This window comes from Hyla sarda, chromosome 3, assembly GCF_029499605.1.
Source record: "Hyla sarda isolate aHylSar1 chromosome 3, aHylSar1.hap1, whole genome shotgun sequence".
Classification (NCBI taxonomy): domain Eukaryota; kingdom Metazoa; phylum Chordata; class Amphibia; order Anura; family Hylidae; genus Hyla; species Hyla sarda.
In genome coordinates, this window is record NC_079191.1 from 76,145,864 (window position 1) to 76,168,165 (window position 22,302).

The window sequence follows — 22,302 nt, forward strand, 5'->3', positions numbered from 1 at the left end:
CACTTAGTGTAAAATCTCTTTCTCGAAGGATCCATTGGGGGACACAGCTCCCGCCCTTTTTTGGGTTCCTCTTTGGTTCTCTGTCCGAGGGTGTGTTCAGTTGTATTTTTTCTTCTGGTTCTCGGACAGTTCGTGTTTTTTCCCTTGACCTGTCGGTCTGCTCTTATTGCTATGGTACTAAAACTGATTAGCTCAGGGCCTGGAGGCGGGTATATCCTGCTGGGAGGAGCTGACTTTTTTTGTTGCCATAGTGTCATACCTCCTAGAGACAGCAGCATACACCCATCATGGTCTGTGTCCCCCCAATGGATCCTTCGAGAGAGAGATTTTACGGTAAGTGTTAAAAAAAAAAAAAAAAAATCTCCTTTTTTAAATTAACTCGTGCCAGAAAGGTAAACAGATTTGTAAATTACTTCTATTAAAAAAAATCTTAATCCTTCCAGTACTTATTAGCTACTGTATGCTCCACAGGAAGTTCTTTTCTTTTTGAATTTCCTTTCTGTCTGACCACAGTGCTCTCTGCTGACACCTTTGTCTTTCTCAGGAACTGTTCAGAGTAGGAGCAAATCCCCATAGCAAACCTCTCCTGCTCTGGACAGTTCCTAAAATGGACAGAGGGAGGAGTCAGCAGAGAGCACTGTGGTCAGAGAGAAAGGAAATTCAAAAAGAAAAGAACTTCCTATGGAGCAAACAGCTGATAAGTACTGGAAGGATTAAGATTTTTTAATAGAAATAATTTACAAATTTATTACAAACTTTAACTTTCTGGCACCAGTTGATTAAAATAAAAATGTTTTCTAGGGGAGTACCCCTTTAAGGACTCAATTTTCGTTTTTGCACTTTCTTTTTTTCCTCCTCCCCCTTCGAAAAATCATAACGCGTTCAATGTTGCACCTATAGACCCATATAAGGGCTTTTTTCTTCTGTCACCTATTGTATTTTGTAATGACATAAATTATTTTATAACATAATCTGCGGCGAGGGGGGGTGAAGTAAAAAAAAAAAAAACACTATTTTGCAACTTTCTAGAGCTTCTGTTTCTACGCAGTGCTTTTTTTGTGTGAAAATTACACACTTTATTCTGTAGGTCCATACGGTTTAAAGGATACCCAATTTATTTAGGTTTTATTTTTATTAAACGACTTTAAAACATTATAACTACATGCACCAAAATTTTTATTTTTAAAATTGACATCTTCTGACCCTTTAACTTTATTTTTCCGTATATGGGGCTATATGCAGGGCTGTGGAGGCGGTAGATAAATGTTCCGACTCTGCAGTTTTTTGTACTTCCGACTCCTCTGTATTAATGTTATCTTTTTGTGTGCTGATCTGCTGCTGAAGATAGGGCAGTGGGAGGATCCAGGAAGGGGCATTTATTATAAAGTTTAAGCTAACAATTGGAGTTTACAAGTTTTTATAGCCTTAGCTGAATGGCAGCAGTTTTTCCAATAGTTTACATCTTCAGTCTTGAACTATTGACCCTCCATTCCCTTCACTTATACAAGTGTCTATAGTCCTGCAAAAAACATATTTACTTAATACCTTATCAGTGAGAGGCTAGGTTACCCATGGGCTCCCTGTAACAGCAGAACACAACACTATGGAAAGTATAAGTATTGCCGCTCCTTATTGTGCGTTGCGTGCCATATAGTGAAGCACATGAAAAGCATGCTTCTTCACGGTCATTTAACGTGTTCGTTTTGCTGTTACGTGAGGCACTGCATGCATTGGTCTTTATTTTGACAGTAGAGAAGTCATTAATTATAACTTTGTGATTTGGGACATTTAAACTTTTTTTAATTTTTTATTCCAATCTAAATATAGTCTGAGTCGGTGCATTGTTCGCCGACTCAGACTCCAGGTACCCAAAATTTTGTCCGACTCCACAGCACTGGATATATGAGGGCTAATTTTTTGCGCGGTGGTCTGCAGTTTTTTTGTACCATTTTTGTTTGGACATTTTGATCACATTTTATAAAAATTTTTTCATGATCTAAAAAGTGACCAAAATAACGTTATTTTGGACTTAGGAATTTTTTTTTACGTGTACGCTATTGACCGTGCAGTTTAACTATATATTTTTATAGTTTTGACATTTACCCACGTGGCGATACCACATAGGTTTATTTTTATTTACACAGTGTGTTTTATTTTTTTTTTTAAATGTGGAAGATTTTTATTAAGGAAGGGGTTAAATCACATTAACACTATATTTTCAAAAAAAAAAATTATTCTTCAATGTCATAGCCCCCATAGGTGACTATAAAATTGCACACACTGATTTTCTACACTGATCACTGCCATGCAAATAGCATAGCATTGATCAGTGTTCTTGCCGCTCAACTGCTCCTGCCTGGTTCTCAGGCACGGAGCAGTCATTCAGCGATCGGACATCGAGGAGGCAGGTAGAGATCCTCCTTGTGTTTGATCGCCGCGTCTAATGGGTTAATGCAGGACATCAGCCCAATCGAAGATGTCCGGCACTAGCCGTGGGTCCTAGTTCCCTATAGCAACCGGGAACCAGCGGGTATGATGTGTGCTCACTGCTGAGCGCGCGTCATACCTTGGGAGCCGCAGATTGACGTTAATGAACGTCCATTTGCGGCTAGGGGTTAAGGACTCTGAAACAGGGGCGTACCTGTACGCCCTGTGTCCTTAACTGGTTAATTGTTTTTATGCCCCTGTGGTTCATTGGGAGAAAAAAAAAAAATATATATATATATATATATATATATATATATATATATATATATATATATATGTGTGTGTGTATGGTAGAGACATGTCAAAAGTTTTGATCTGTCCAAAACTGGATGCGAAGACCCCACCAATTTTACTAATGTTTGTTAACTTTTTCATACTTGGGTATTGTTGTTTTTGATGCGCTCTCAATTGTGATTATTACTATGATTATTTATTCATTTTATTTAGTTAATTATTTATTAATTAATGTATTTAATTACATTATCTAATTATACAATCAGATGTCTTATTTTTGTATCCTTAACTGAACCTGAACGTGAGGCTATTATTTCTTATATATTTCAAAATAAAAGCTCCATGTCCTTTTTGTAATTTAACTAGTAAAGAAGTGTCATGGTGACACAACTCAGTGACTGTTGGCAATTCCTGATGGCACAGTTCTGCTTTCTTAACCTTTTTTTTTAAATTAATTTTTGTATGTGTTTTATGGCTTTTGCCCAGTTTGTTAGTTTCCTTGGGAAACTCTCATCACCAAATGTAATAGATGTCCTCTGTCGGGTTTCTATGTCACACTGCGCCAGAATAGTAAATACAGTGCAAAACAGCAGCAAGGGAATTCAAATAAACAGGAAACCAAACTGGAAATGTAAATTAAGGTTATTGACACCAATTTAAGCAGACTTGCATGCTAAATAGCAATGATGTTCTTTCCTACAGAGGGTGATGAGGAAGATGAAGCCAACAAAATTGAGGCCTTGCACAAGAGGAGGAATCTGCTAGCAGCATTCTGTAAACTTATTATTTATGACATTGTAGACATGCATGCAGCAGCAGACATCTTTAAGCACTACATGAAGGTAAAATGTAATCTTTTATAAATATAAGTGATAAATTCTCTTAGAATGTACAGTGGGGCAAAAAAGTATTCAGCCACTAATTGTGCAAGTTCTCCGACTTATAAAGATGAGAGGCCTGTAATTTTCATCATATGAATACCTCAACTATGAGAGACCTAATGAGAAAAAAATCCATAAAATCATTCTGATTTTTGAAAGAATCTATTTGCAAATTATGTTGTAAAATAAGTATTTGGTCAATAACAAAAGTTCATCTCAATACTTTGTTGGATACCCTTTGTTGGCAATGACAAAGGACAAACATTTTCTGTAAGTCTTCTCAAGGTTTCACACATTGTTGCTGGTATTTTGGCCCATTCCTCCATGCAGATCTCCTCTAGAGCGGTGATGTTTTGGGGCTGTTGCTGGGCAACACGGATTTTCAACTCCCTCCAAAGGTTTCTATGGGGTTGAGATCTGGAGACTGGCTAGGCCACTCCAGGACCTTGAAATGCTTCATACGAAGCCACTTCTTTGTTGCCCGGGCATGATGGAAGGAGGTTTTCACTCAAAATCTCAGGATACATCACCCCAATTATTCTTTCCTTTACACGGATCAGTCGTCCTGGTCCCTTTGCTGAAAAACAGCCCCAGAGCATGATGTTTCCACCCCCATGCTTCACAGTAGGTATGGTGTTCTTGTGATGCAACTCGGCATTCTTTCTCCTCCAAACACGACGAGTTGTTTTTACCAAAATGTTCTACTTTGGTTTCACCTGACCATATGACATTCTCCTAATCCTCTTCTGAATCATCCAAATGCTCTCTAGCAAACTTCAGATGGGCCCGTACATTTAGTTGCTTAACCCCTTAACAACGCAGGATGTATATTTACGTTCTGCGCCAGCTCCTGTGATATAACTCGGGGTCACGCGGTGACCCCACGTCATATCTGGTCGGTCACTATGCCAATCAACGTCCGTCACCCGCGGCTAATACTGGACATCACTGATCACGGTAATGCCCGGTATTATCCCTTCAGGTGTGGCGATCAAAGTTGATCGCCGCGTCTGAAGTGAAAGTAAAACCTTCCCGGAAGCTCAGTCGGGCTGATAGGGACCACCGCGGTGTCCCGACCAGCTGTACGGACACGAAGAGGATCCCTACCTGCCTCCTCGCTGTCAGATTGCCAAATGACTGCTCCGTACCTGAGATCCAGGCAGGAGCAGTCGAGCAGCGATAACACTGATCAATGTAATGCTATTGCATAGCAGTGATCAGTGTAGGAAATCAGTGTGTGCAATGTTATAGTCCCCTATGGAGGCTATAACATTGCAAAAAAAGTGTTCTTAAATGTGATTGAACCCCTTCCCTGATAAGTCTGAATCACCCCCTTTTCCCATAAAAAAATCTATGTAAAGAAATATAAACATATGTGGTATTGCCGTGTGTAAATGTCTGAACTATAAAAATGTATAGTTAATTAAACCGCTCGGTCAATGGCGTACACGTAAAAAAAAATCGAAAGTATCATATTTTTGGTCACTTTTGATACCATTAAAAAATTTATAAGAAGCGATCAAAACAAAAAGGGTACCAATAAAAACTTCAGATCACGGTGCAAAAATTGAGCCCTCATACCTCCCCATATGCGGAAAAATTAAAGTTATAGGGGTCAGAAGATGACATTTTTAAACGTATAGTTCCTGCATGTAGTTATTTTTTCCAGAAGTAGCACAAAATCAAACATACATAAGGGTATCATTTTAATCGTATGGACCTACAGAATTAAGAGATGTCATTTTTACCGAAAAATGTACTGCGTAGAAACGGAAGCCCCCAAAAGTCACAAAATAACAAATTTTTTCTCAATTTTGTCACACAATGATCCCCTAAGGGGTTAACTAGGGGGACACGTCTGGTACTACATGATTTGTGTGTTACTGATCGTAGCCTTTGTTACTTTGGTCCCAGCTCTCTGCAGGTCATTCACTAGGTCCCCCATGTGGTTCTAGGATTTTTGCTCACCGTTCTTGTGATCACTTTGACACCAGGGGATGAGATTTTACATGGAGCCCCAGATCAAGGGAGATTGAGTGGTCTTTTATATCTTCCATTTTCTAATTGCTCCCACAGTTGATTTCTTCACACCAAGCTTCTTCGCTATTGCAGATTCAGTCTTCCCGGCCTGGTGCAGGTCTACAATTTTGTTTCTGGTGTCCTTCAACAGCTCTTTGGTCTTGGCCATAGTAGAGTTTGGAGTGTGACTGTTTGAGGTTGTGGACAGGTGTCTTTTATACTGATAACAAGATCAAACAGGTGCCATTAATACAGGTAATGAGTGGAGGGCAGAGGAGACTCTTAAATAAGTAGTTACAGGTCTGTGAGAGCCAGAAATCTTGTTTGTAGGTGACCAAATACTTATTTTTCACCATAATTTGCAAATAAATGATTTAAAAATCAGACAATGTGATTTTATGGATTTTTTTCTCATTATGTCTCTCCTAGTTGAGGTATACCTATGATGAAAATTACAAGCCTCTCTCATCTTTTTAAGTGGGAGGACTTGCACTAGTGGCTGACTAAATACACTGCTCAAAAAAATAAAGGGAACACTAGGATAACGCATCCTAGATCTGAATGAATGAACTAATCGTTTGAAATGATTTCGTCTTTACATAGTTGGATGTGCTGACAACAAAATCAAACAAATTATGATTGGAAATCAAATTTATTAACCCATGGAGGTCTGTATATGGAGTGATACTCAAAATCAAAGTGGAAAACTACACTACAGGCTGATCCAACTTTGATGTAATGTCCTTAACGACGAGCGCCGTAAATGTACGTCCTGGTGAGGTGGTACTTAACGCACCAGGACGTACATTTACGTCCTAAGCATAACCGCGAGCATTGGAGCGATGCCCGGATCATACGCGGCAGGTCCGGGCTACTGATCTCAGCCAGGGACCCGCCCGTAATGGCAGACACCCGCGGTCCCGTGGATGTCCGCCGTTAACCCCTCAGATGCCGTGATCAATACAGATCACGGCATCTGCAGCATCGCGGTCACTAAAATGGATGATCGGATTGCCCGCAGCGTTGTCGCGGCGATCCGATCATCCAGCACGGCAGACAGAGGTCCCCTCACCTGGCTCCTCTGCATTCCCGGCGTCTTCTGCTCTGATCTGCCTTCCCGCAGCCCAGAGCAGAAGATGATTGATAACCCTGATCAGTGCTATGTCCTATACATAGCACTGAACAGGATTAGCAATCGAATGATTGCTATAAATAGTCCCCTATGGGGACTATTAAAGTGTAAAAGTAAAAAAGTAAAGTAAAAAAAATTTGAACCCTATTTCCCCCCCAAAAAGTGTTCAAAAAATATTTTATATACATAATTGGTATCGCCGCATGCGTAAATATCTGAACTATTAAAATAAAATGTTAATGATACCGTACGGTGAACGGCATGAACGTAAAAATAAAAAAAGGTCCAAAATAGATGCTTTTTTATAACATTTTATTCCCAAAATTTTTTATAAAAAATGGATTAAAAGTTCTATATAAGCAAACATGATATCAATAAAAAGTACAGATCACTGCGCAAAAAATTAGCCCTCATACTGCAGCTTATACGGAAAAATGAAAAAGTTATAGGTCTTCAAAATAGGGGGCTTTTAAACATACTAATTTGGTTAAAAAGTTTGCAATTTTTATTTTAAGTGCAACAGTAATAGAAAAGTATTTTATCATGGGTATCATTTTAATCGTATTGACCCAAAGAATAAAGAACACATGTCATTTTTACCATAAATTGTATGGCGTGAAAACAAAACCTTCCAAAATTAGCAAAATTGCAGTTTTCTTTTTAATTTCACCACACAAATAGTATTTTTTTTTTTTTGGTTGCGCCATACATTTAATGGTAAAGTGAGCGATGGCATTACAACGGACAACTGGTCGCGCAAAAAACAATCCCTCATACTAGTCCGTGGATGAAAATATAAGAGTTATGATTTTTTGAAGACGAGAAGGAAAAAACTAAAACGTAAAAATGTAATTGTCTGCGTCCTTAAGGGGTTAAAACTAGTCAAAATTAGGCTCAGTGGTGTGTGGCCTTCACGTGCCCATATGTCCTCCCTACAAAGCCTGGGCATCCTCCTGATGAGATGGCGGATGGTCTCCTGTGGGATGTCCTCCCAGACCTGAACTAAAGCATCTGCCAACTCTTGGACAGTCTGTGGTGCAACATAGAGTTGATGGATGGAGCGAGACATGATGTCCCAGATATGCTCAATCGGATTCAGGTCTGGGGAACAGGCGGGCCATTCCATAGCCACACTCCAGCCACATGAAGTCTAGCATTGTCTTGCATTAGGAGGAACCCAGGGCCAACCGCACCAAAATATGGTATCACAAGGGGTCTGAGGATTTCATCTCAGTACCTAATGGCAGTCAGGCTACCTCTGGCAAGCACATGGAGGGCTGTGCGTCCCCCAAAGAAATGCCACCCCACACCATTATTGACCTTCCGCCAAACCGTTCATGCTGGAGAATGTTGCAGACAGCAGAACATTCCCCACGGCACCTCCAGTCTGTCACATGTGCTAAGTGTGAACCTGCTTTCATCTGTGAAGAGCACAGGGCACCAGTGGTGAGTTAGCCAATCTTGGTGTTCTCTGGCAAATGCCAAACGTCTTGCACTGTGTTGGGCTGTATGCACAACCCCCACCTGTGGACGTCGGGCCCTCATACACCCTCATGGAGTCTTTCTGATCGTTTGAGTGGACACATACACATTTGTGGCCTGCTGGAGGCTATTTTGCAGGGCTCTGGCAATGCTCCTCCTTGCACAAAGGCGGAGGTAGCGGTCCTGCTGCTGGGTTGTTGCCCTCCTACGGCCTTCTCCACTTATCCTGTTGTACTGTCCTGTCTCCTCGTAGCGCCTCCATTCTCTGGACACTACGCTTACAGACACAGCAAACCTTCTTGCCACAGCTTGCATTGATGTGCCATCCTGGATGAGCTGCACTACCTGAGCCACTTGTGTGGGTTGTAGACTCAGTCTCATGCTACCACTAGAGTGAAAGCACTGCCAGCATTCAAAAGTGACCAAAACATCAGCTAGGAAGCATAGGAACTGAGAAGTGGTCTGTGGTCACCACCTGCAGAACCACTCCTTTATTGGGGGTGTCTTGCTAATTGCCTATAATTTCCACCGGTTGTCTGTTCCATTTGCACAACAGCATGTGAAATTGATTGTCAATCAGTGTTGCTTCCTGAGTGGACAGTGTGATTTCACAGAAGTGGGATTGACTTGGAGTTACATTGTGTTGTTTGTGTTCCCTTTATGTTTATTTTGAATAGTGTACTTTTGCCCCACTGTTGCTGTATCTTCAGAGCCGGCTAGTAAGTAGCCGGCACAAATAGATCTTTTCTGGTGAGGAAGAGACTTTTAAAGACCTGTACATTAAGAAGGTAAATATTGACTTAATGCTCTTTATCATCTTTTCTGTAGTATTACAATGATTATGGTGACATCATTAAAGAAACACTAAGTAAAACAAGGCAGATAGATAAGATCCAATGTGCCAAGACCCTGATCCTTAGTTTACAGCAGGTAAGAATCAAAATGTCTTTACTTTCATATCTAACATTATCGTATTGTAGAAATGCTTTACCTGTACACTCAAAACTCACTTTACATCTAGCTATTCAATGAGCTGATCCAGGAGCAAGGCCCCAATCTGGACAGGACGTCTGCTCATGTTAGTGGTATTAAAGAGTTGGCTCGCAGGTTCGCACTCACATTCGGTCTGGATCAGATAAAGACAAGGGAAGCTGTGGCCACGTTACACAAGTAAGTCACTGTCTGATATAAAAACTATATAAAGTACCATACGGTTCCGAATGTAAGTGTGTGTTATGGGATGTTTGTGGTATTATGTTAAAATTCCATATTTCTGTATTAAGGGAAAATTATTGGTTCATTACTTTTAGTATGCATTTTTATATACTTTAGTTTTTAATGATACTGACTTGACCATTATACCTTTCTTCCTATCTTAATGAAGAGATGGCATAGAGTTTGCCTTTAAATACCAAAATCCCAAGGGCCCAGAGTACCCGCCATCAAACTTGGCCTTCCTGGAAGTACTGAGTGAGTTTTCTTCAAAGTTGTTACGGCAAGACAAGAAGACAGTGTAAGTGTGACTTTGGTTGTATATCACAGAATTTTTAAGGTTTTTTTATTTTATTTTTGGCCAAAGTAGTGTTTCACAGCCAGGGGGCCTCCAGCTGTTGCAAAACTACAACACACAGCATGCCCGGACAGTCAGAGACTGTCCACTTATGCAGGGTTAAGGTCTCAATACATAGGCAGGCTATGGTTTGGTTATCCCAATATATGTGTAAACGTTTCTAGGGATCTTGATCTTGTTTAAAGGGGTGGTCCAACAAAATACAACTATTCACATAAGAAGTGTCTGATTGTGGGGTGGGTCTGACCACTGGGCCCCCAACAATCTCCTGAACAGAGCTCTCTGAGAGAAGGGGTGCCGAAGAGACCCAAGTTTAGCACTCAGGATAAGGGATAAGTATCAGATTGCAGAATCGGACACGTTTCCCCTATCCAGACTACCCCTTTAAGCATTTGCCATTGTGCATATTGTGAACTTGCAAAGAAAGGCGTTCACCAGAACAGGTTATTTATATTAGAGTATTTTACAGGTAACCTAAAATTACCAAAAGCGTGATCTCACCCCGTGCAAACAGTTTCATGCAGGAGCTGCTGGTCTGGCTTCTGGTGCCCTTGGAAAAAAATCAGATTTTGCTGGACCTTTCCCTAGGAGTAGGAATGTAGTATTACATGGCAGGCAGTCACATGAATGGGGAACTTACATCTATCACAGATCGATAACAAGCCCTGCTGTTCACTTGTCTCTAAAACTAATTTCTTGCCAATTTCGTCTCCCCTGCTCAGACATTCGTATCTGGAGAAGTTCCTGTCAGATCAAATGATGGAGAGAAGAGAAGATGTTTGGCTGCCTCTTATCTCCTACAGAAACTCCCTGGTAACAGGTGGGGATGAGGACCGCTTGTCCGTGAATAGTGGAGGCAGCAACAGCAAGAGCTCCTCTGTAAGAAGTAAGAAAGGCCGGCCTCCCCTGCACAAGAAGAGAGGAGTGGAAGGTGAGACATAAGAACACTGGATGGCAAGATTAGGAGCTTCAAAGAAGTCTGTCCATTGTATAGGGGTTACTTGTTTGGATGTTATAGCATAGAAAGAAACACCTCTGTGGTCTAAGGCAGTGTTTCCTAACCAGAGTGCTTCCAGCTGTTGCAGAACTACAACTCCCAGCATGCCCGGACAGCCTTTGGCTGTCCGGGCATGCTGGGAGTTGTAGTTTTGCAACAGCTGGAAGCACTCTGGGAAACACTGGTCTTAAAGGGGTACTTTGCTGGAAAACATGTATTCTTTTTTTATTTTTTTTAATCAACTGGTGCCAGGAAGTTAAACAGATTAGTAAATTAATTCTATTATAAAATCTTAATCCTTCCAGTACTTATCAGCTGCTGTATGCTCCAGAGGGATTTATTTTCTTTTTGAATTTCCTTTCTGCTTGACCACAGTGCTCTCTGCTGACATCTCTGTCCATGTCAGGAACTGTCCAGAGAAGGAGAGGTTTGCTATGGGGATTTGGACACTTCCTGACATGGACAGAGAACTGTGGTCAGACAGAAAATATATTCAAAAATAAAAGCACCTCCTGTGGAGCATCCAGCATCTGATAAGTACTGGAAGGATTAATATATATTTTTTTTTATAGAAGTAATTTACAAATCTGTTAACTTTCTGGCACCAGTTGATTAAAAATAAAATAAAATGTTTTCCACACGGAGTACCCCTTTAACAGCACTTACTAATATCAGATCACCCCCTATGTTGTGCCCCATGCTGGTAAACAACTGAATACCAAAGCTGCTGCGGTTCCCTATTCAGGTATGGTTGTATCTGCATTGGACATAGCCCAATAAGTTCCTTATGACCAGAGTGAGCCGGGAGTTATTACCTGTAAATATCTCCACTCATTTGTGTCTAAAATTGCTGACTAAAACATGTCTCTCTTTCTCTTTTACAGAAGAGACCATCGACAGCTCATGGGTCACCAGAAATGACACCCTTCAGACACCAGGAGCACTTAGCACACCTCAGCTTACATCTACTGTACTCCGGGAAAACCCAAGACAGATGCCAGAACAAATGCCTGAACCAGAGTCTGAACACGGCTCTGAACCAGACTTCTTGCACAAGTATGTTTACTGTGTGCTGTTTATGTCTGTAGGGTTCTCATGATTGCTGTATGATGATACGAGGACTGCATTCAGTATATGAAATATATTAAAATTCTGCATTTATCTGATGAGTGCCAACCCACTGGCACCTTCATTTTAGCTTTAAGATGCTGTGATTGGCATTGATCCACTGCATCAAAAGGGTTCAATAATGGACATCATTGATTACTAGTTTATAGTAGATGTCACTTACCCTATATCAGGTGTGTACCAGGCAGCCAGGGTGTACATGTACATCCATTGTCGCCTTTGGTTGGGAAACACTACCGTAGAGTTTTATCCCGGAGTGTCTCAATCTGTTGCAATACTACAACTTCCATCATGTCCAGGCAGCCTGGTAGTTGTGGTTTTGCAACAGTTGGAGGCAGCCTGGTTGGAAAACACTACTCTGGTGGATCGTCTGCTCTTACATCCTTACTAAAAGCATAGAGAAGCCAGTCCAGTGTGTAATAACAGGTTTTGTGTTTTCTCTGTCCTAGCCCCCAGATGCAGATGTCTTGGTTAGGTCAACAGAAGTTAGAAGACTTGAATAGAAAAGACAGAACATCAATGAGCTACATGAAAGTGCGGAGCGGTGTTAGGCATGGGGTGTAAGTATTCGTTTTGTAGCTACCACTGATATAATCTACGTAGCTAATAAAATTTGTTAATTAAATCATTTCTGCATATTTTCTGATTTTGAAATCTCTCTTCCTTTTTTGAAGACGAGGTCTAATGGAGGATGATGCAGAGCCCATATTTGAGGATGTAATGATGTCCTCGAGGGGCCAGTTGGAAGACATGAATGAGGAGTTTGAGGACACAATGGTTATTGATCTGGTGAGTTTATCTGTTTGTGTACAACAGTCTTAACCCCTTAAGGACCAGGCCATTTTACACCTTAGGACCAGAGCGTTTTTTGCACATCTGACCACTGTCACTTTAAACATTAATAACTCTGGAATGCTTTTAGTTATCAATCTGATTCCGAGATTGTTTTTTCGTGACATATTCTACTTTAACATAGTGGTAAAATTTTGTGGTAACTTGCATCCTTTCTTGGTGAAAAATCCCAAAATTTGATGAAAAATTTGAAAATTTTGCATTTTTCTAACTTTGAAGCTCTCTGCTTGTAAGGAAAATGGATATTCAAAATATTTTTTTATTTTATTCACATTTCCAATATGTCTACTTTATGTTTGCATCATAAAATTTACGTGTTTTTACTTTCGGAAGACACCAGAGGGCTTCAAAGTTCAGCAGCAATTTTCCAATTTTTCACAAAATTTTGAACCTCGCTTTTTTTCAGAGACCAGTTCAGGTTTGAAGTGGATTTGAAGGGTCTTCCCATTAGAAATACCCCACAAATGACCCCATTATAAAAACTACACCCCCCAAAGTATTCAAAATGACAATCAGTAAGTGTTTTAACCCTTTAGGTGTTTCACAGGAATAGCAGCAAAGTGAAGGAGAAAATTCACAATCTTTATTTTTTACACTCGCATGTTCTTATAAACCCAATTTTTGAATTTTTACAAGGGGTAAAAGGAGAAAATGTAAACTTATATTTGTAGCCCAATTTCTCTCGAGTAAGCACATACCTCATATGTCTATGTAAAGTGTTCGGCGGGCGCAGTAGAGGGCTTAGAAGCGAAGGAGCGACAAGGGGATTTTGGAGAGTACGTTTTTCAGAAATGGTTTTTGGGGGGCATGTTGCATTTAGGAAGCCCCTATGGTGCCAGAACAGCAAAAATAACCCACATGGCATACCATTTTGGAAACTAGACCCCTTGAGGAACGTAACAAGGAATAAAGTGAGCCTTTATACCCCACAGGGGTTTCACGACTTTTGCATATGTAAAAAAATATATATATTTTTTTCACTAAAATGTGTGTTTCCCCCCAAATTTCACATTTTTGCAAGGGTTAATAGCAGAAAATACCCCCCAAAATTTGTAACCCCATCTCTTCTGAGTATGGAGGTACCCCATAAGTGGACCTGAAGTGCACTACGTGCGAACTACAATGCTCAGAAGAGGAGGCGCACCATTGAGCTTTTGGAAAGAGAATTCGTTTGGAATGGTAGTCAGGGGCCATGTGCATTTACAAAGCCCCCCCGTGGTGCCAGAACAGTGGACCCCCCCCCACATGTGACCCCATTTTGGAAACTACACCCCTCACAGAATTTAATAAGTGGTGCAGTGAGCATTTACACCCCACTGGCGTTTGACAGATCTTTGGGACAGTGGGCTGTGCAAATGGAAAATTAAATTTTTCATTTTCACGGATCACTGTTCCAAAAATCTGTCAGACACCTGTGGGGCGAAAATGCTCACTCCACCCCTTATTACATTACATGAGGGGTGTAGTTTCCAAAATGGGGTCACATATGGGGGGGGGTCCATTGTTCTGGTACCATGGGGGCTTTGTAAACACAAGTGGCCTTCAATTCCGGACAAATTTTCTCTTCAAAATCCCAATGGCGCTCCTTCTCTTCTGAGCATTGTAGTGCACCCATAGAGCACTTTACATTCACATATGGGGTATGCTCTTACTCAGAAGAAATTGGGTTACAAATTTTGGGGGGCTTTTTTTTATTTTCCCTTGTGAAAATGAAAAATTTAGGGTGACACCAGCATTTTAGTGAAAAAAAATTTTTTTTTCACTTTCCCATCCAACTTTAATGAAAATTTGTCAAACACCTGTGGGGTGTTATGGCTCACTATACCCCTCCTTACGTTCCGTGAGGGGTGTCATTTCCAAAATGGGGTCAGATGTCTGTATTTATTGTTTTGTGTTTATGTCAGAACCACTGTAAAATCAGCCACCCATGTGCAAATCACCAATTTATGCCTCAAATGTACATGGTGCGCTCTCACTCCTGAGCCTTGTTGTGCGCCCGCAGAGCATTTTACGCCCACATATGGGGTATCTCCGTACTCAGGAGAAATTGCGTTACAAATTTTGTGGGTCTTTTTTTCCTTTTACCTCCCGTGAAAATAAAAAGTAAAGGACAACACCAGCATGTTAGTGTAAAAAAAAATTTTTTTTTACACTAACAGGCTGGTGTAGACCCCAACTTTTCTTTTTCATAAGGGGTAAAAGGAAAAAAAAGCCCCCAAAATTAGTAACGCAATTTCTCCCGAGTACGGAGATACCCCATATGTGTAGACTGTAGACCTCCAGCTGTTGCAAAACTGCAACTCCCAGCAAGCCTAAACAGCTCTCTGGGCATGCTGGGAGTTGTAGTTTTGCAACATCTGGAGGGTTACAGTTTAGAGACCACTATAGTGGTCTCAGACTGTAGCCCTCCAGATGTTGCTAAGTAACTCACCGGCTTCCGTTGGATCCAGGGAGCTGCGTCGTGGTTCTCTTCCTCCGCCGATCGTCGCCCGCTGCCGCCGCTGCCATCGCCGATGGGTAAGTGGATCTTCGGCGCCGGTCCGTGTCGGTTTCCCCGTCCTGCCCCGCCTATTGTGGGAGGGCAGGACGGGGAAACCGAAAGTAAACCCCTCCGCCCCCGATCTGCTATTGGTGGTCGCGTCTAGACCACCAATAGCAGAGATAGGAGGGGTGGCAACCCTGCCACCTCACTCCTATCGCTACAGGGGGATTGTGGGTGTCTAGGACACCCGCGATCCCCCTTCTATTCCGGGTCACCATAGACCCGCATGACCCGGAATCGGCGCAAATCGCAAGTGTGAATTCACTTGCGATTTGCGCCGATCGCCGACATGGGGGGGTCTAATGACGCCCGGCGGGGACCGAAATTCCCACGGGCGTACAGGTACGCCCTTGGTCCTTAAGTACCAGGGAGCAAAGGCGTACCTGTACGCCCTTGGTCCTTAAGGGGTTAAAACTAATACACTAGGAGAATATCCTGTTTATGGGAAACCTGCCAGTTCAGTGGTGGTATAGGGATATGATAATTTTTTATTGTCTACCAATATATTTTCGTTTCTCATTCTGCTCCATTGGGGGGGACACAGAGACCGTGGATATATGCTGCTGACACTAGGCAACAAAAGAAAGTCTGCCTCTCCTGACAGGATATACCCCGCTTACAGACTCTGAGATATCAGTTTTAGCTTAGTGTCCGTAGGATGATACAGTCCTTTTGTCCAGCTCCGTCCCATCCCAGGAAACGGTTGCTGCATGGTCTTGATGTGGTACAGGCCATTCGGATTTACCTTTCGGTCACTTCTTCCTTTCGCCAGTGTGACTTTCTTTGTGCCTACGGAGGTTTAGCTCATTCCACTCGTTCCATCGGGGCCTCCTGGGCTCTCCGCAACAGGGCTTTGCAAGTCTGTAAGGCGGCCACCTGGTCGTCCTTGCACACGTTTACATAATTTTACTGGGTGCATACCTTTGCATCTGCTGATGCTGGTTTGGGTCATAAGGTGTTGCAGGCGGCTGTGGCCCAGCCTTCCACCGGATTTGCTTGAGTTTTTCACCCTGGGGACTGCATTGGTACCTCCCACGGCCTCTGTGTCCCCCAATGGAGCCGAATGAGAAAAGTAGATTTTTGTGCTTACCGTAAAATTTCTTTCTCGGAGGACCCATTGGGGGACACAGCACCCACCCATTTGCTCTGGTGTCCTTGGTTTGGTTGCCTGTCCGAAGGTTGGATTCCCTGTCGGTCCTCTCCTACTGCTTTGGGACTAAACTGATAGCTCAGAGTCTATAGGCGGGTATATCCTGCCAGGAGGGGCCGACTTTCTTTTGTTGCCTAGTGGCAGCAGCATAGTCCCCCAATGGATCCTCTGAGAAAGTTTTTACGCTAAGCACGAAAATCTTTCTCTTTTTTTGGAACATGCTGGCCATTCTCTATATCAGTATTTCCCAACCAGGGTGCCTCAAGCTGTTGCAAAACTACAACTCCCAGCATGCCCGGACAGCCAAATGTCCGGGCATGCTGGGAGTTGTAGTTTTGCAACAGCTGGAGGCACCCTGGTTGGGAAATACTGCTGTTTATCATCGAAATGGAATCACGGTTGTTGGCATTATGTAATCGAAAAATGGACAAAAATTTTTCCTTTCCCTACTTATGAATGTAATGTTTGCTAATATAGCATTAATCGTCCATCAACCTGCTGACCTAAATATATAGGTTGTAGCATCAAAGAGGATATATGGCTTGTGAAGAACGTGCGAGCCATGTGGTAGATTTACTCACATTTATATAAAGTTTCTTGTTGGGACAGCTGCTCTATATGGAGATGGGTTTCTGTGTGTTTTATTTGCCCGGTTTGTTTGTTGCACTTGTTGACATAAAAAACTTTTTTTTTTTTCTAGCCACCTTCTCGAAACAGACGGGAAAGAGCAGAGCTCCGACCGGACTTCTTTGACTCTGCAGCCATTATTGAAGATGATTCAGTGAGTGTTCTTGTAGTTCTTAGTATCTTCTGTCTGTGCAGTAGTAAGTGTACCTGCCATAAAAATACACCATTACATTCTAAAGACTGGTTATACAGGGTGATTAAAAAAGTATGGTGCAAAGTGTTGTGAACATGAAGACACAGTTTTATCTATGCACTACAAATCTTCACACACAGATGTTTTAGTAAGATACGCCATACCATGGTTTTAGTGGCACCTGTAAAGCCATACTAGTCAGCTGGGGCGACTTCCTAAGATAGTCCTTGTTGTATACAGCTTGAATCCTGTCTCTTCTGAAGTCTTTGAATGGTCTGGATTTTTGCCATGACAAAAACTCGCCCAACATGATATGCTGTTTCTGTGCGGAGCACATTTGCCAAATGTATTCTAAAAGTTTGGCTGTCCTGCCTCAACAGAGCCCCTTCTTCCGAATTCCAACACACACAGCTTTTATTATCACTGTATATGGGGCTGCCATCTTGCCTGTTTATTTTTTTATTTTTTATACCATTTAGAGATGTTTTATGGCAAGCCCCATGGGCATAGGCAACAATAGACAACAGCTGTCTCATTGACATAAATGGGAAAGGTTACTGGACATACTTTGTGACCCTTGCAGAAGTTATTTCACAGGGAGAAGGTTGGAGGGGGGCTGAGCTGTGCACATCACCTATTGTCTTCTCAGATCACTTTCCAGCAGACTCCATCTTATCAGACAGATTTTTTTTTTTCCAAAATTGTGTAAAAATTTTTTTTTTTTTTTTAAATCTCAGGTAAGATGGCTGCCCTCATAAAAATCTGTCTCTGATCCGTAAAATATATTTAGGTGCTACATTTACTTTGAAAGGGTTTTTGGTCTTTTGTGACTGCCGCTGTCATGATGAGAATTATATGGCCAAAAATGTCCCCCCAGTATACATTGGCATCTATCAATAAGAATAAGTATGTGGGCACTGTACTGGTGCCTCCACTAGTGTAATGGACACATTGGCTTTGTCTCCCGTCATCCTTTAAAGTTTTGGGCTGACTGAGAGCATAAATGTCAGGAGAACCCCTTTATCATAGTGGTACCAGGAACAAGCGCCCATATTGACATCTTCACTTACATATTGGGGGGGGGGGGGGGGGATTATCACAGTGTTTAGCCCATTTTTCTGATCTATGTTTGTCACAGCAGTGTTTGCATGCTAACTTCTCTTTAAAATCTTGACCGTAAAGTGTCCTCATTTAGAACAATTTGTGCAGTGGTAAAGAATTTATGTAGTGCGGCTTTTATTAGAACGTTGGTGCACAATTACACTTCTACACACTAAGTCCAACTCCCACCAACTTTGCTCCACATTCATCAAGTGCCACAGCCACCACAATCGCCAGATAGTAGTACAGAAATGATAAATTCCCCCTTGTGTATGTAGCACACTAAAATGATTGGCATACCATGGCGCAAACCCCTGAATGGCTGAGGCACCACTGCACCCCTTGACCTGCAGGAATATTTGTAGGTGCACCCTGTATGTTGTATCTGTAATTCTTCTTTCTTCTTTTCTAGGGATTTGGGATGCCAATGTTCTGAGGTTCAGCACATACCTGGAACTCTTGTTTAAAGGCCTGTATACTGTGAGCTTCTGTAAGAAAATTAGAAAAAAAAAGAAAAAAAAAAAACTTTTTTACAGTTTTTGTTGAAACCAAATGCTTGTGGTATTGATGGATTCTGTACAACCTGGAGAAGGTTTCCGGTGTCTGGAACGAACACTACACAGCTCCTTGTTGAGATCAATGCTACAGTGGATGCTGAATGCTCGCAACTGTTTGCATTTGGTCATGAAGAGAAATAATTGGATACATAGCCTGTTTTATGGACAAATGGTTTTATCGCCAGTTTCCTGCTGTACAATTCAACATTTTAACCTTTCTTAAACCTCCTCCACCCTTATACATCTAAATCTTTGTTTCTATCTATTGGCTAGTAACTGGCCTAGAAGATTGCCATCTCTACCCCTTGTATGGAAATGTACATAGAATACAAAATGCACTGGAAGGGAAGAAAGAGGGGGCGCAGATTAGGCCAAATTAAATTCTTACAACCCGTATCCATCAGAACAAGCATTTTATTACTCAGTGGATGTCAAGACCTTTATCATCTGTTCCATTTTGTTTTTCCCCAAAATTTTGTATTTTGATTCTGTGGTCCCCACCCCATACAGAATGTCAGTTTATTTTATTATCAGAAAGGACAATTTTTTTTTTTTTTTTAACTACTAGTCCTGTACATTTTAAAGTCGATACCAGCAGCAAACCAAGCAGTTCTACCATTTCCATCACTTGCAGTTAACTATTTCTTCTCTTGACACTTGTTCCTTTTTATCCCTTTTTGTTGTTGGTTTGTCACCTTTTTTTATATTCCTTGTATTGTTCGACACATCGTACATATTTTACAATAAATAAAGGAAACTTATAATAGTGGGACTGACATGAGCCTAATATCCATGCAGTAAAAATCAACAGTAATATTTTTGTAAAGAAAAGGTACAAAAAAAAATGCAATTTTAAACTTATTTGTCGCCTATAACAAGCGCTTGGATGGGCATTTTTCTATTCCATTGTTCCCCCTCTGGTCAATGTTGCAAGTTATAGCATTTTCAGTGTTATCTGTCCCGAGTTTGGCTCTTTTTAAACGGGAAAGAGGAAAGTATTTTTCCCCCAGCACAATAATTCCCCGTTTAACAGCCCTGTTCTGTATTATTGTAATAAAAGTCAAAATCACATGTCTTAAATAAAGTGATTTTAACAATACTCTCTAGAATGGTTTTATATCTAATGCACAAATAAACTTCTGCTTTATCGCCATGGTTTTGTGCTAAAAACAGTATAGAATTAATGTGAAAGGAAAAGGTAACCATTCTCTAGTGCAGTGTTTCCCAACCAGGGTGCCTCCAGATGTTGCAAAACTACAAATCCCAGCATGCGCGGACAGCCTTTGGCTGTCCGGGCATGCTGGGAGTTGTAGTTTTGCAACACCTGGAGGCACCCTGGTTGGGAAACACTGCTCTAGTGTGATCCTTATATGTAAAGTGTATGTGTTCCTATTATATCCAATAGGTGAAGAATAAATTAAGACCAAATTAGGACAACAGGAGATATATATATATATATGTGTGTATATATATATATATATATATGTGTATATATATATATATATATATATATATATATATATAAATAATATATTATTATAAAATGTTCCTATTGTATCCATTCAGTGAAAAAGGAAATCAGATTGTCATTAAAATATTCATTTATTTAGTATATAATCACACATTTGGGCAATCTGCAGGGCCCTTGCAGAAGCTCACTATGTTTAAAAGTAGATAAAAATATCTAAAAAAATAAATAAACAATCATAAACAAATTGTTACCGTATATACTAGAGTATAATGTTACGGTATACTGTATCTTATAGCATAAAAAAAAGTCCTGGTTTATACTTATTTATGTTGGAGGAAAAAATAAATGAATAGTTCCTGAAAAATAAGCAAAATTGGCACAGCATTTTCTGGTCCTGGGAAAGCAGGGTAATAGCTCAATTAGATACTGTGTATCTGTTGGTGGTATAGTAGATTCCTGTGATGGAGAAAGCAATAGATGCTATGCACCGTTCTCTGGAAAATAAGTCCTGTTGGATACTATGTAGTATAACCCTGCTTTCCCAGGACCAGAAAACGTTGTGCCAATTTTGCTTATTTTTCAGGAACTATCTTTGTATTACCTATAATCATTTTTTCCCCAACATAGATAAGCATAAACCAAGACTTTTTTATGCTATAAGTGGCAGTATAACAATTTGTTTATGATTTGCTTTTCATGATTTTTTGAGATTTATATCTACTTTTAAACAGTGCACTTCTGCAAGATGCCTGCAGATAGCCCGAATGTGTGAGTATATACTAAATAAATGTGTATTTTAATGACACAATCTGATTTCCGTTTTTACTGATTGGATACAATACGAACATCGTATATTCCTATTGTCCTAATTTGATCTTTAGATATTCTTCACCGATTGGATATTATAGGAACAAATACACTTTACATATAATCGCACTAGAGAACTGTTACCTTTTCCTTTCACATTAAAGGGGTACTCCGGCGAAAAACTTTTAAATTTTTTAATTTTTTTTTTAAATCATCTGGTGCCAGAAAGTTAAACAGATTTGTAAATTACTTCTATTAAAAAAATCTTAATCCTTCCTGTACTTATTAGGTGCTGAATACTACAGCGGAAATTCTTTTCTTTTTGAAACACAAAGCTGTCTGCTGGCATCACGAGCACAGTGCTCTCTGCTGACATCTGTCCATTTTAGGAACTGTCCAGAACAGCATATGTTTGCTATGGGGATTTCCTTTTACTCTGGACAGTTCCTAAAATGGACAGAGATGTCAGCAGAGAGCACTGTGCTCATGATGTCAGCAGCCAGCTCTGTTTCAAACGGAAAAGAATTTCCACTGTAGTATTCAGTAGCTAATAAGTACAGGAAGGATCAAGATTTTTTAATAGAAGTAATTTAAAATCTGTAACTTTCTGGCACCAGTTGATTTAAAAAAAAAAAAAAAAAGTTTTTCACCGGAGTACCCCTTTCATTTGATCTGAGGTTAAATAGGGTACACAACCTAACCAGTTTTCGTCAGACCCTCTTCTCTTATTGTTGAGCTACTTTATCCCCTTTTTATACAGTATAGAATTAACTGGGTGGTCTTGAGAAGACAGCTAATGTCCATAGGCCATATGAATGTCATAGAGAGACTGCTCTATAAACGTGGCACTCACTGAATCCAGCATGTACATGGAATACGTGGGCAACCCTTCACTTGAATTCCTGCCATGTAATGCTAAATTTCCTCTACTGATAGCAGCGGTTTAGCAGTGGTGAAGCTGAACCTGGGACATTCGGGAGCAATTGCTTCGACAACTTGTCACACTATTCCATTTGTCACACTATTCTGTGTTTGGTATTGCAGCTTTATAGGTTTATTTCGGTCTCAAAAA

General features: G+C 40.8%; 1 protein-coding gene across 3 annotated transcripts in view; it reads left to right on the plus strand.

Moving 5' to 3' along the window:
* The window catches only part of STAG1 (STAG1 cohesin complex component), a 167,947-nt gene extending 147,878 nt beyond the window's left edge, over window positions 1-20,069 (plus strand). For 2 of the 3 annotated variants that reach the window (XM_056564373.1, XM_056564374.1), the window contains exons 25-34: window positions 3,424-3,563; window positions 9,064-9,165; window positions 9,257-9,405; window positions 9,620-9,748; window positions 10,528-10,736; window positions 11,687-11,858; window positions 12,380-12,490; window positions 12,605-12,719; window positions 17,175-17,255; window positions 18,808-20,069. In XM_056564373.1, the coding sequence (XP_056420348.1) occupies window positions 3,424-3,563; window positions 9,064-9,165; window positions 9,257-9,405; window positions 9,620-9,748; window positions 10,528-10,736; window positions 11,687-11,858; window positions 12,380-12,490; window positions 12,605-12,719; window positions 17,175-17,255; window positions 18,808-18,831 (1,232 nt within the window). In that variant the 3' untranslated portion in view covers window positions 18,832-20,069. The remainder of the gene's footprint in view (window positions 1-3,423; window positions 3,564-9,063; window positions 9,166-9,256; window positions 9,406-9,619; window positions 9,749-10,527; window positions 10,737-11,686; window positions 11,859-12,379; window positions 12,491-12,604; window positions 12,720-17,174; window positions 17,256-18,807) is intronic. The other variant, XM_056564372.1, reaches the window with a different exon arrangement.
* Window positions 20,070-22,302: the final 2,233 nt, after the last annotated feature.